This window comes from Botryllus schlosseri, chromosome 4 (assembly GCF_051294905.1).
Source record: "Botryllus schlosseri isolate E-star chromosome 4, Bs_hap1, whole genome shotgun sequence".
Taxonomy (NCBI): Eukaryota; Metazoa; Chordata; class Ascidiacea; order Stolidobranchia; family Styelidae; genus Botryllus; species Botryllus schlosseri.
Genome location: NC_137239.1, coordinates 26,171,270 through 26,187,092, shown reverse-complemented (window position 1 = coordinate 26,187,092; position 15,823 = coordinate 26,171,270). Strand labels below are relative to the sequence as shown.

The 15,823-nt window shown below is 42.4% G+C and overlaps 1 protein-coding gene across 1 annotated transcript; it reads left to right on the top strand.

Annotated features, from left to right (window-relative positions):
- The first annotated feature begins 5,711 nt into the window (after positions 1–5,711).
- LOC145437614 (uncharacterized) lies at positions 5,712–9,407 on the top strand. The gene is made up of 2 exons (XM_080314885.1): positions 5,712–7,291; positions 8,841–9,407. Exons 1-2 carry the CDS (start codon positions 5,916–5,918, stop codon positions 9,295–9,297), a joined length of 1,833 nt encoding a protein of 610 aa, XP_080171011.1. The 5' UTR covers positions 5,712–5,915; the 3' UTR covers positions 9,298–9,407.
- The last annotated feature ends 6,416 nt before the right edge of the window (positions 9,408–15,823 follow it).

Below are 15,823 nucleotides of genomic sequence, written 5' to 3'. Positions count from 1 at the left end.
CCGTCGTATCACAAAACGCAACAAGGATGCAAGCAAACCTAACGGATAGTTTGATGGCATGGAAGGTTACGACTATGGATGAAAGACTTTGAAATATCAAATTCTAGCTAAATACAGAGCAGTGAATAGGAATTGGATGTAAATCGCGCGGGGCGCGATAATTTCTTCAGTTGAGCTCAGCTTCGCCTCCCCCTTCAGATGCTTTCAGGCCCCCAAGGGGGCGCGCCCACCAGTTTGAGAACAGCTGTCTTAGAATTATCATGGTGAAATATACCTAGAAAAAGTTTAATGAAGTCCCTGCATTAATTCGATTTTTAGTACGCATTTTATCAATATTTTTACAAAGTTTCCTTAGACTCTCGCGGGCCGCACAGAACGGTGTTGCGGGCCGCATGCGGCCCGCGGACCGTAGTTTGCCCACCCCTGATGTAAAACCTTATACGTCTTGATGCGTCGTGGCGCGGTAACGGCCGACGCTGATATGCCCATTTCAATAAATCTTGCGTATTTTTTCTTGTGGGAAGAGTATATAAGGGAGACCGGGGACAAATGTAACTAGGGGCAAATGTAACAATCGACCTCACCGCTAGTAGGGTGGAGATGTCTCCTTGAGATTTTGAGTGCGCCTGCGCATGCGGTAGTTATGTCTCCTAACATATCATACGTTTAGCTACGACGCGAAACCCCAGAATAATATGAAAAACCAGAATTTTGGACCCTTGAGTAGATATTTTCTGGTCTGGAATAATTTGTTCAGACGGATAGTACCTCAAGTGGTTACAACGTAGTATATGTAGCTGGAACAATGTTACCATAGTCTACCGTGATGATAGGAAAACTAGGACTTGCATCGCCGGGAAGGTACCATACTAAGACGCTATAATCATGGTCGAGCGTGTCAGGGGCAATCGTAACACTCTGTTACTTTTGCCCCGTTGAAATACTTTTCAATGCTGAATATCTTTGTTCATATTTTGGTATAACCATTTATGTACTGAAGACCAATCTTGCAACAGCCATAAGTTCAATACCAGAACAGATACTACCTTGCCATACCATTCTAGCATGATCAACTGTCGGAAAGGCCATACAAAAGTAGTGTTGTGAATCATTGTATCGCATTTTTGTGGTGTATTGAACTGATAAATTGCTAATAAACCAATGATGATGATGATAATACGGCTTTAACACTTTGCGTGATTAGTATGCGTTAATTAAAAATATGTCAGATCGTAAAAATGCCATATAGTGTATAGCTTTATTTTCGGAAAATATAAGGCATTACTACACTTGCTTTTATCAGGGATATCTAGAACTTCTAGATATTCCTGGCTTTTAAACTTCAACACGTATGCTCTCCAGACAAAAGAACTGAAACTATAATTAGATCTCAACGTATATAATACTCGTAATTGGAAGAAAAATACAAATACTACTTCTGAAAAGCGGACAATATATTTCATATCTTTTGTCCAGAAAGTGTCAACGGCGGTCTGCTAAAACAGGTCTAAAGTTAAAACAATATCTCAACGTATAATATAATACTCGTAATTGGAAGAAAAATACAAATACTACTTCTGAAAAGCAGACAATATATTTCATGTCTTTTGTCCAGAAAGTTTCAAAGGCGGTCTGCTAAAACAGGTCTAAAGTTAAAGCAGCCAAGTTCCACTTTTTAGACTGGGACACGTCATGGGCTTCTAGGTATAATACAGGGGCGGCCAACCTGTGGCCCTATCTTGCCCGCGGAATTTGGAATGTTAATGAGTAAAATATCAGTTCCCACGCATTGACGAAGCCAGAGGCCAGCCACATGTTTCGTAGATCGTCGTATGACCATAAAGTAGAATATTTTGTGGCAAATTTATTTGACTTGAAATTATTCTTAGCACTTCGCGCAATTTATTGTCACTCGATTTAGTGCTTTAGTGTTTGCATCCCTCCTGAAAATTAAAAATTAGAGATACGCCCAATTTACAGTCTGACTGTATTCGCAATTATGGGTGAATGTGTCGTCCATCATGAGACTTCACGCCTGCACTCGCAGAAAGATCGTCAGCGATGAAACCTTTGCACAAAATGATATAGACGCATGTTCACCCAAATCTTCGATATTAATATGTATTGTCCATGTCCAATGTCCAAGCCCCGAATGATCCTATCCTTGCCAAATGAGCCTATCGGCATACAGAGGCGACCGGCAATATGCAAGTTAGGGATGGTGTGAACTTCAGGTTCGCGTTCGCGTTCTGTGTGTGAACCTCGGAAATTTAGAGGTTCACGTTCACAACAGAACCTTGATAGGTTCTGCACTGTGAACCTTTTTCATATATTACAATTTTCACTTCAATATGATATTTATGGTTCGAATTTATTGCATTTCAACTGCGGGCCACTCTATGCATGACGCTGGCAGCATAGAAAATCATCACAAAACGAGCATGCACCTTGACAATCTCAAAGATTTTACTTGCTTTGTTACAAATGTTTGCACGAAATATCCAGCTTCCCGTTTATGAATATTTAGTGACTCTCTGCTGTGAGCTTGACCCGCAATCACGCAACATCGCGAGTGACATACAATACCTGTAATCAGCGAATGATGCTTATTCAACCAATCAATGAGATTGATATCGCTTTTTGTTGTAATAAATCTAGCAGTCAATCTTGACTTCATGTTTACTGTATCATTAAAACAAAATCCGTGCGATTGAGGCGTTGGCTACAGTTGTATCACTTGTGGGGTAGCCTAATATCGGTACCAAATACCGAAACATGTTTTACGCTCTGCCCAATATCAATGTAGCAGTAGTCAGACGCCAAATACATTGTCCGGTCTGGCGAAGACCGTTAAGGCGTAAGCTTATATTCATTGGCAACTCCTCGTCGAAATTGTCGGCAAAGTGACGAATGATATTGATTTTATGGGAGTATCATATCATTTGACTGCCGCAGTTGATACATATAGCGAGGTTTCAAACGCCAATATGTATTTAAGCATTGTGTCATTATGTGGCCCGAGTCGTCGCCAGGTATCGTGCACATTAATATAGTCTATCACTTAATTGAAATGTAGGGTTGGAATTAGCAATATGACGTCACGTGACGTCATGAGGTTCACGTTCGCGTTCACACAGAACCTTTCAAAAAGGTTCGCGTTCACACGAACCTGAACCTTTTAGAGGTTCACACCATCCCTAATGCAAGTAACAATATTATTGAGCGAATTCATTCATTAACTTTGATAAATTTTCGAGCATGGGGCGGCTAATAGTCTTCATGACGTATAGTTATTGTCGATTTTGATGCATATTAAGTCTGGTTTCCAACGATACCTAAACCGGTTCACTCCTGTCGGACGCCTAAAAAAGGTCATCAACATTCAAGTGGCCCGCGCAATGCTTCCTCATGTGGCCCTTTGGTCGAAAAGGTTGGCCACCCCTGGTATAATAGGTAATTGCAAGATTACAAAACGGTAGTTTCAAACGTTATGGGGGCCATACTTGTGTGATAAAATATTTGATATAGGCGACAATGCGGTGTGAACGGAACCATGCAACGCAATATCTAAATTATATTCAGCGATATTCCCATTAAAACATATTTGTCACTCCATATCTACTGTAGGCGAAGCGCAACGAAAATTCTGGGTATTACATGACTTTTATGAAAAGTAAATGTTGGTGCTACGTGAAAACAGCTCCGAAATTCCTTAGACTATCTTTCTTCTTGGGGGATTAAACTACTTCTACTTGACAAACTGAAGATAGCGAAAAGTAAGTAAGTAGTTCGCAAAATATTACGAAGTAGAAGTAGCGAAAAAAGATCTACTTGAGTAAGTACCAGAAGTAGAGGAAAAATACTTGAGTACTTCAAAAAAGTAGAAGTACTTCGTTGCTAACCACCTCTGGGTATGTCGTGGGGGATCAATACCCGACTGGGTTGGACTGTATCATAAACTGGTAACGTGGATTCGTCAAGGCGCACAGCACGCCTGGATTTTGTGGAGAAGGAAAAGGGAAGTGCTCAATAACCTTACAGTCTCTTCGCATTCCCGTCGGGCGTCGTCCGCATGCACCGCTCACGCACAGGCGAAAATTAGCTGTCTCTTCGCCTTTCTCTTACCGAAATAGAAACTCGACTTGACTCGGGTCATTTTCTCGACATACCGAAATGACTCGACTCGTCTCGGGTAAATCTGTGTATTGACTCGACTTGGACTCGAGTCTCAGCCACCAAGACCGACATTTCATTGTAATTCGAAAATTAGTAAAGTAACCACACTGTTGGTATTTGGCCTATTGGAACTGGTACTTGAAAATGCGACCACAAACTGTTAAAAGTGGGGAAAATTAGTATATTTTAAATGCGAACCATTCGATATCACCAAACAGAGTTATAAAAAGTGGTTTTGACAAGACTTTAATTCGAAGCTGAGCAGTCAACGCAATGACTTGGACTCGAGTCATAATACCATGACTCGGACTCGACCCTCTGCCTGCTGACTTGGACTCGGACTTGACTCAGTGGTGAATTAAAAATGACTCGACTTGACTCGAGTCAAAACTACAAAAGTGAGATTGACTTGTGACTCGGAGCCTTGTGACTTGGTTATAGCCCTGAGATGACTCGACAATATACAAAAAGTGCGAAGTAAGGTAGGACAACATGGTAGCATTTCCTGTGACCCGTGAGGATCGGGATCATCCACTCAGCTACACCCTTACAGTGTTCAGAGAGCACTATTACGTTCGCAGTACACATGGGAATTGCTGGTGAGGTAGGTAGACCTGAAATCTAATAAATAAATGAGACTAAATATTTACTATTGAAACTATCGAAAAGGTTAGGATGGCATCAAATAAAAATGAAGATTAGCCTTTTCATGATAACGTTTATTGATTGAAATTAAGTTCATAGGCCTACATATTCCGGTTATGTGTTCGACATTTGAGCAATGAGCAATGAGCATAGATGATGTCGGCTGACGCTAAAATGCAACCGATAATTGAAGGGAGCATATTTTTGTAGTTAGAATTGAAGTGGAGTTAAGTAGGGCCAATTTAGGTACGGCTGTGGTAACCGAGTGGTGTCATGAGTTTTTAGGATATCTGACTAAATGAAATTTAGTTTAGCTACGTTTAAGTAGCTAAATAAGATCAGGGCTTGAAGCAGTGACGGTGGCATAAAATTATTATCAACCCCTGGCACTACAGTATCTCCTTCATCGATGTCTTAGTCCAGATGAATAGGATACTTCAAAGCTTTATTACGGATGATCTAGCCGAGTTAGATGTATATCCGTGAATGTACGCCGGTGCCGTTTCTGTCTTGTATACTCGCCATAATCCGCGGTGCCCCTTTAAAGTTTTAAAGTCGCGAAATCGACAAAATTAGCGCCCACCGTGAACTTCATACCGTTTGCCGACCGAGTAGTTATAGGGTGTTATACGATTTTATGTCATCAAGTTATGGGAAAAGCAATTATGTATCAGCGAACCGCCATTCGAATCATCAACGCACGCTGCCAATTCTCCACGGGATTCGGGAAGCTTGGTTCGGAAAAAGAAAGGGTTTTTCTTTCATCAACTATACAATATATAGCGATGACATCGCGTACCGAAATGATGTAACGATGGAAAGATGAAGTGATATAGCTTTGTGTACGTCATCGCCTGATATATTACCAAGCTGATGTTGAGGCGAAGAAGTAATTATCGCCCGGTGAGGCTATTGCAATATCAGGTCAGTTAGGGTGACTACGAGTTTGCTATACGTTTGCATCGTTGAGAGCGAATTTAGTATTGCGGATGGCTTTATTTTCCATCTAATTTTACGTCGTGGAATGTTTTCAAAGCAGGCATCGTTACTATTAAATCATTCCTACCGCTAGAACCTGAATTCAATAGGTTGGAATGCCAAGTTTGAGTTCAACTGACGGCTCAGCCACACGGGTAATGAATTCCTCGTCCATGGACCAACAGCAGGATATCATCGTTTCTAAAGACGTGTTCGTGAATTCACCGGTGGATTCCGACTCTGACGACTCATTCCGACAAAGTCCCAATGAATCCAGGCGTTTCGGCGATACCTTTATCCATCCCGATTCGGAGATAGACCACGATTTCAACCTAGACGACTTTGCGGTAAACTCCACACCGCTAGATACTTTGTGTCGCCCGGGCGATCCGGATTTCGAAGGTTTTGATCTTTCAAGCGACCAACAAGATTATGTCTTTTCTCCAAGCACAATACTAGACTTGAAGCTCACGGATGGAATAGAAGATTGGAAACCGGGCGATGTCTTCGAGAATATCACCACTGAAGTGCTAGATAATAATGAGGAAAGCAAGTCTGATATCAAGGCAGAATACGACGATTCGGAATTTCTAGACTTGACCGATGTCGACACATTGCCGTTCGATCTGGGAAACACAGCATCAGATACATCATTGTCACAAAACAAAATATTCGTCAACGCACCTGTATCAGTGCGTTCCAAACGTAAGGGTGCTATTCAAGACGCCGGTACTGTTTTAAATCTATCTTTGCTTGATCGAGGGTTTGATCGAGAAAATTGTCTACAAACCCGCGCCATTAATAACTACATACCGTTCGTGGCTAATGGGATACACGGAAACATCGGGCATTTAGGGTATTCACAAGGCAATGTGCTTGCTCAAAATCAGCAACTCAACTTTTTATCTAATATCCCACAGCAGCAAGTGCAAGTCGAAGGACTGTCTTTTAATACTAACGATTTGAACTCGTTAGCTGAACTTCTAATGACTCCGAAGGAACAAACCAGTGTAAAACCATCCACCCGTCTGGCACCGTGCTCCACCTTACTGCCGGGATCAAAAATTATGACTACGTCGCCCTCAAAAGAGAGCTGCATCCAGAGTAACTGTGATATGCAGCATGCCAGAGACGAATTTATGGATCACGAAGAATCTTCTAGTAATTCCGACGGCGGGGAGCCGAATTTCTTCAACCATTCGCTGAATTACGAAATTATCAATAACGTGGGCGTAAATTTTCAAAGAAGCGACGTTATCGACTCAAATGATCATTCGACTTCTTCACACCACTTCTCCACAACTATCATACCAGATTCGAGTGGAATCGGTGCCACAGTGTCGTCAACTACGGATATTCTCAGCCAATCGTGCGAGGCTATTCAAGGCGAGTTCAGTGTTGGATATGGCAGTCACGCGTGCCATCCTAACGGCCAGCAGTGTCTCGTCTGGGCGTGTAAAGCATGCAAGCGAAAATCCGGCCCGCATGATAGGTAGGATGTTACTTACTGTTGAACTGCAGTCGGAAATGCTAGTGGTATAATAACGCAGAGACATAACACAATTACATATGTAGAGCCTCTTGGAGGTATAGAACTTAAGTATGTTGAATAATATATTCATATTGAACTAAACCGGGATATTTTCGGGCTAACTGTCTCCTATTTTCTGAAGATTACCCCAGGCGAGTGTCACCGAAAATTTCCGGTTTCAATGTAATATGAATATATTCAATTTACATATGTGCAAATTATTGAAGATTTGTGTAAAATCAATGTTTTACCAACCAATGTAAATTACGCTGTGGGTGAAGTGAACAGAGGTATTCGAATTAGTCATCGTGGGCACTCAAACAGACGTAGAAGTAACATCATAAACTTCCAGCCAAGTAGAAGTAGAAGTAGCGATTCCAAGTACTAGTAAGTAATAATTATGTATTCCAGGTCTAGTTTTGCCTAAAAAACTTAAAACTTTCAAGTAGAAGTAGAGGTAGTCTTGAATCATAGTAACTTGAGCAAGTAGTGGAAGCAAGCAAAACCTACTTGACTGATCCGAAAAAGTATAAGTAGACTATTTCGTTACCGGTTAACTATGGAGATATATACTGCAAATCTGCGGGTCAAGGGTCAGAGACACAACCACTGGGGGCCTTTTCTCCCTCCAAAATTCGACGTGTTCACTGTAACGACAGTTGTGATGATTACGTCACAATTGACATATGACGTCACTGTTAAAATATCTAGCCCTCTCCAAATTTTCTAACGCCCGTCCGTCTCAAATGTTCGTCTTGGCTACGCCTATGCAGACGCATTGTCTTTCTTATCAGTATAAGGTAGATGAAAGATTGTTAAACTGTTCCATTACATATACCAGTTTATTAAATTGATTGTATGGCTATCTTTACAGAATCGTCTATATCAGTGGTTCCCAACCTTTTTCGACTCATCCTCCCCTTATCATGCTCGATATATATTTATCGCTTCCCATATTTTCGGGTCCGAGAAAAACGACATTTAAACGGGAAAATTTGTACAGCTAATTCTGGTCGCTGATAAATTGACTAAAAATAGGTCAACTTTTCGCGGCGATCCCGGTATGTTAGGATAGTTTGTGGCGAGTTGACCTATTTTTGGTCAACTTTTGCAGCAGTTCCAGAATAACCCGTTTTTCATGTGTATTTTGTCCGGCATCCGGGAGTTAAATATATTTGACTGGATTTTCTAACATTTTCGCCGTCTATCGCCCCCTTCGTACGTTTTTGCCCCCGAATTGTTCCATTTGTTATTTTTGTCCTCCTGTGTCGCTAAATCGCCCACTGCGAGGCGATATCGCGTACGTTGGAATCTTGGGAGCCACTGGTCTATATTGTACTTTATGTAGTTGCTGTCGTACTAAATAGCGTTCACAAAATCTGTTTGTGTGAATTTGCGCCCCTTCCCACTAAAAAAAAACAGCATTCCGAGCATAACTGTCCCAAATTTTTGCCCTGATTTCCTAGCAAGGGTGTTTATGATGTCTCACTATTACACCAATATCACGCAGACGCCGGGCCGCCACCTTGCGCGAGAGAAGGCGACTGAAGAGAGTGAACGAAGCGTACGAGACTCTCAAGAGATGTTCCTGCTCCAATCCCAATCAGCGTCTACCGAAAGTAGAGATTTTGCGAAACGCTATCAACTACATAGAAAACCTTCAACGCATGCTTTACGAGTCTAACGAGAGTGCAGAAAAATGGCCGGAAAACAACAGTCAATCATCTATACAACAGCAGGGAGTAACGGACGATATTTCGTCACCAAAGCAGCTGTGTTCGGAGACGACTATAACTGAGCATCATGCGCTGTCGGAGATTAAATTGGAAAACGACGTCGACGGTATCTCTGCTGTATCCTCTTCGGGAGAGCAGGTACTCAATTTATCAACGTCAACATCATTCGCGCGTACAAACAACTATACTACGGATTTGCAATCCATGAATCTTTCCAGCACCAGTACATAAAATCAGTAAAACTCCAACTCCAACTATGTATAACATGCAGTTATAAGACAGAGCAGAATATGTGCGCTTCTTGCTCTGTTGTCGTTGTTTGTGGTATCCACGGTGTTTGTCCACTACTATGGTCATTTACACCAGGCGGATTTTCTTCGTTTTTGTTCCGTAGCTGCCGACTTGTAGCACGGTCCACTTCTAGGCGTTTATAAGACACCGATTACACGTACTATGTAACATGCAATTATAAGACAGAGCAGAATATGTGCGCTTCTTGCTCTGTGAAGCTCTTTGTCTGTATAGTTGATCGCAAGTTTACAGCCACAATTTTACAATGAAAAACTGTTCGCTAAGCTTTATGCTATGATTTCCGTTTTGAACTCGATGTAGCTCAACGGCTTGATATTAGCGGTAAAATACTATGATAGTAATTAGGCATGTACGTTTATTATGTTTTTTTGTTCGTAACGTTATTTATCAGTTGTGCAGTCCGTTTACTTTCTTTAGCATGAATGCGTATAAAGTTCGTAATCAAATCATTGATTTTGTAGTTGGGCGTATTCAAAGCGCGACATCGCTGTATCGTGTACCTGTACCTGATTGTATAGAGTGCCTTCCAAAGTAAGCCCTTTCCAGTACGTATTGCATCAACCCTGCCATTCACAGATTCGCAATATCGTTTTTATTTCAAACTGCCTTAAAATTTACTTATTTACGACGTTGAAATGCCACGCATATGTTTGCAAAATGACTTTTCCACTATAAATATATGTCGGTGAAATTGATGTAGAAGGTGTCGTACAGCAGTTTCACCATGCAAATCTTAGCCAGAAAGAATATACCACAACAGAGCCACATTGCGGGACTTTTGTGATCCACGCACTTTCTGGCACAATTCCACGAGATATAAAGGCAGTAACTTCGGCAACACAGACTAAGGCGTTTCAGTTAATGTAAGTGGAGTTACTAGATACGAAAGTGAAGTGTGTTTTCACATTCTCTACCTAAATTGTTCTAAGGTTGGATCGTTTGCATTATATGCTTACGGCAGAGAGAGAGAGAGAGAGAGAGTATTTTTGTTTATCCCGGTTGCTAGGTTTTCACTGCACAACAGTACTTAAACTCATTTGTCTGCTCAATAATTTGCCTGTTTTAAGGCGGATGCGTTGTGTTTATTTGTTAAGTTTATGATTCTCCATCTGTGAAACTTGCGAATAATGACGGATGTTATGTTCGTGTATTTACGTTGGTATCGTTTTCACTCTTATTTGTCTAGGATTAGTAATTACCGCCAATCATTATTTCCTCGTGTGTCGTGCTTTGTATTTATACCCTGTGTTCTGTTGTCTCGTGGTCTTTTACTTAACTGCACTCTGGATCGTGTCGCTGCCTAAAGTTATTCTGCTGTACAATATACTGATTCCGTATTGCAACTTCATATGCTCAAGAACATAACAATTGGTGTCAGAAGTCGGATTCATAGTTATTTCTGCGACGAAGATAAAGCATGGATTCAGGTATACTGAAGCTGCTCGAGAAGCAGCAGGAAATGATGGCGGAACAACGCGCACAGCATGACGAAGCAATGGCGAAAGTGATGGCTGGGTTGGAACAGCAAAAAACCCAACACAAAGAAGACATGAAGCAACAAAATGCTCAGCACAAGGAAGAAATGGCGCAATTAACGCAGAGATTGAATCCCGGTGCATCAACATCTGAAGCTGCCGCTCCCAAGTTTGATTCGTTTGTAAAATCAAAGGAGAGGTGGGACCAATATCTGCAACGATTCAACCATCACCTAGCAATTTACGGCATTTCCAACATGGAGAAAAAAAGAGCGTGTCTACTCTCATGGGTTGGACCTGAAACGTACTCGCTCCTACGTAATTTGTTTGGTGCGGCTGATGTCAGTGCGCAAACTTTTGACGCGTTGACTGAGAAATTGTCTACACACTTCAAGGACTCCATTCATGTGCAAGCAGCCAGGTACGAATTTTACAACTGTAAAATGCAGCCGGGACAATCGTACGCCGATTGGATCGCTACTCTACGCGGAATCTCCAAAGATTGCAACTTCATATGCTCAAGAGATGGCTGTGATCAGAGCTACGTTGATGAGCTAATGCGCGATCTCATCATTAAAGAAGCGCCGCACGCGGATGTGAGACGGCATTGTCTAACACAGGGGTTCTCAACCTGGGGGGCGCGGGAGGCTCTCGGGGGGGGGGGGGGGGGGGGGCGCGAAAAATCGACAAAGTCAGTATAGGGGGGGCGCGAGAAATTGACAAAGTCAGTATAAATTGTACGTGTCTGAACATTTGTTTCACATCCATTATGAGAAGACGATTAATGAAGATGAAATTTATTCCATATTCAAGAAAGTTTGCAAAATACAAACTCTAACAACCGCGCTCAACGGAGTATAGTCTGATTTCAACTTCATTTGAGCAAATTTTTGAAATTCTTCGGAGATATAGAGAGCAATTCCCACGTGTAAGTCATTCATTGCTTCATAGCTTTGACAGTAGCCTAAAGCTTGTCGCGCCGGGCAGCTCTTGTTAGTAGCTTGCGAACTGCACTGCCTAAGACAGACTTAGATGCAACATAGGTTGCCCGGTTTCGCCCTCAATTAGGCTACTCTAAATCAATACAATTTAAATAATTTCCAAAACTGATCAAATTTAGCCGGGCAGGACAGAACGACGCCTTGCTCTCTGTACTCACTACCAGCATCAGGATTAGTCTCAGGGTGACCTACCTTGAAATTAATTAATGGATGTCTTGTTCGATGTTTTTTTGTTATTTTCAAACAAGTTTGGAGAAATTTGTCAGCAATGTAAAAGACTCAACAACTGGAATGCAGATTCAAAATTGGCGTAAGATAGACCTTATGTATACTATTAGATCAGGGGTGGGCAGCCTGCAGCCGTAGAAGGGAATTGGAGTGGCCGTCGACGCCTAATTCAATTAGTATGTGTTGGCGGCCGTAGACATGCAAATTGCAATTACGAATTCACTCCCGCATTTTCGAGAGATTTTAATTAATCTTGAAATTTTCTTCGCCCTCTCCGCAATTCAAAAAGACTTCATTTTTCGATTTTAATGCAGTAGCGCCCTTTTTAATCTGAGCCGGAATGGGAATTGGCAAGAAATAACAATTCGTTCGCGGCCCTGAAAAATTTTCGCGCTCCGCGCGACAATATGCACCTCCCGGCAACTATATTCATAACATTGCCACTCGCGATTTCGGTGCGCACAATAGGCCATTGTGAAAAGTAGAAGTCCAGAGTTCACCGGGAATGGATATGGACAGTTTACCATAGGTATTTTGCGTCCAGATCGTTCATTGCGGCTATGCCCTGGAATGCGGCCTTACGCTACATAAGCAATGGAAATGCGGCCATGATTATCAAAAACGTTGCCCACCTCTGTATTAGATGATGTGCTCTTTTTGATATGACGATAAATGCAAGGGGGTCAGGGGGGGCGCGATTTTTTTGACCATCTCCAAGGGGGGCGCGTGTCAAAAAAGGTTGAGAACCACTGGTCTAACACAAACCAATCCATCCCTTGACGACGTTCTCAAAGTAGCCGCAACATACGTGAGAACGCTGGAAACTGATAGGGTTATCCAAGGCGAGAGTAGCGGTAAAGACACTTCCGTCGTCAACAAAATGACGGGAAGCTATCAGAAGGGGAAAAAACCTTCCAAATCCAACCAAGGCAACTTCCCAGAAAGACTGAAATCCTGCAGCCGCTGTTTCATCGATCACCAGAGAAAAGACTGTCAATATCGACATTCAGTATGTCAGAAATGTGGTCGTAAAGGTCATATCAAACCTGTGTGCATGTCTACCAAACCTAGTATCACGCAACAGGTCACATCCGTCAATTTCTGCTCAGTGCCGCTCCTCTCCTTCGACATCGATCAACTATATCGACGCGTGGGAAATCAGCTCTGGATCAACTCCAGCATCAACGGCATTCCGTTGCCGACACAGTGGGACACTGGTGCACCCTCCGCCATGGTGGGATTGACTGGGTACAAAACTTTAGGCTCTCCGAAACTCTCAGCATACCATTGCTCTTTCGTAGCGTATGGCGACAAGCCTTTGAAAGTGAAAGGTATTTGCACTGTAACCGTGCAGGTGGGTTCTGAAGTTCGAGTTGGCTTAAAATTGGTGGTTCTCGACGAACACCGTGGGCAAAACATTTTTGGTCTTGATTGGAGCGATGCTTTCTCCATGACCGCTAAGGGAACGTCTGCTTTGGATGCAATTTCCTCGCAGATGGTCAAATCGCAATCATGTAATACTATTGACATTTCTGATTCGAACGACAAATTGGTATCTTTTCAGTCCAAATTTCCCTCCGTTTTCTCTAATGTATTAGGACGATGCACCAAGACAAAGGTGACAATTCACTTGAAACCTAATGCCAAGCCCGTATTCAACAAGCCACGTCCTTTGCCGTTTGCAAGGCAAATCGCTGTTCAAACCGAATTGGATAGATTAGTCAATCAAGGTATTCTCGAACCAATCAATTACAGTGATTGGGCAGCACCAATTGTTGCCGTCACTAAATCAAATGGATCAGTACGCATTTGTGGTGACTTCAAAGCATTGAATCAACAAATTCAGATAGATCAACATCCCCTGCCCTCCTTGGATAAAATTCTTCACAAGTTACAGGGTGGTTGTATTTTCACGAAAATTGATCTTGCCGATGCTTATTTTCAGCTAGAATTAGATGATGATGCGAAGAATTTGTGTGTCATCAACACGCAATTCGGTCTATTCCGTTATCGACGCATGTGTTTCGGAGTCGCATCTAGTCCCGCAAATTTTCAACGCTGTATTGATGCCATGATCGCCGGCTTACCCGGTGTTGCTAGTTTTATCGATGACATAATCGTTACTGGCATTGATGAACGCGATCATTTTCGCAACTTATCGCTACTCTTTGAGCGCCTCACCGAATACGGTTTCACCGTCAACTTCGCTAAATGTGAATTTTTCAAAAGTAGTATCGAGTATCTTGGTCATATAATCGACAAGAACGGCAAACGCCCGTTTCACAAATCCGTTGAAGCAATCAAACAGTTGCCTAAACCTCAGAATGTTCGCCAGCTACAGGCATTCCTGGGCAAAGTCAATTATTACCGCGCGTTTATTCCTAATTTCACGAATAAAGCCGCTGCCTTGTACCGTCTTCTTCAAAAAGACGCGAAATTCATTTGGAATACGGACTGTGACGAAGCTTTTCGCATTCTCAAAAACGACGTAATCGACGCTACGCAGTTAGCTCATTATGATGTAAACAAGCAGCTCATTTTGTCAACTGATGCTTCTCAATTCGGAATTGGCGCTGTCCTCTCAATCGAGCACAATGGCGAAGAGAGACCGATCGCGCACGCATCGAAAACACTTTCCGATTCGCAAAAATCCTACTCTCAAATCGAGAAGGAAGCTCTGTCAATCATTTACGGAGTCACTAAATTTCGTCAATTCTTGTATGGTAGAAAATTTACGCTCGTAACGGACCACAAACCGCTTTTAGCTATTTTCTCGCCGGACAAGAAAATTCCCGTGATTACAGCGCAACGCTTACAGCGATGGGCACTAACGCTCATGGCTTACCAATACGATATTCGCTATAAACCGACTAATCAGCACGGAAACGCTGACGGTTTATCTCGCTTACCAAAGGGTCCAGACCCTGAGTTTGACGAACTGGAAATTCGTGAAAACGCGGAGATCGTTCACGCTATTAATATGGCATTCGATGGCTTACCGTTAACTCGCAATGAAATTCGCGACGCGACGCTGAAGGACAAAACCATGAAACTAGTAAAATTATCTGTCACTCATGGTAATTGGAATCCAAAGACGCTCATTGATGATTTTTCTTGGTTTTCGACTCGCAAACATTCGCTTTCTCTGCACGAAGACATAGTTATGCTCAATATTGATGGTTTTCAGCGCGTAGTAATTCCGCAGTCACTTCGCTCGCGAGCCTTATCATTGTTGCACGAAGGACATTGGGGTATCGCGAAAATGAAGCAGATGGCTCGACGTTACATCGCATGGCCTTCCATTAATCGCGACATTGAAAATCTCGTTAAGAGTTGCGACGCTTGCCGTAAGGTAATGAAAGCGCCTGATCGTCAGTATCGCGAATGGCCTAAAACTTCTGAAAGCTTTGAACGAATTCACTTGGACTTCGCAGGTCCAATAAACAATAAAATGTTTCTTGTCATCGTCGATGCGCATTCGAAATATCCTTTCGTTAAAGTAATGAATGTCGGTTCTACCACAACCTTGTGTGTAGTCAACGCTTTGAGGGAAGTCTTCTCTATCGAAGGCTTGCCCATAACAATTGTCACGGATGGCGGGCCGCAATTCACATCGAATGAATTCGATACGTTTTGCTCTAATTTGGCAATCAGCCATATCGTATCACCGTCTTTTCACCCTGCCTCGAACGGGGAAGCGGAGCGTTTCGTCCAGACTTTAAAAGCTGGATTAATAAAAAA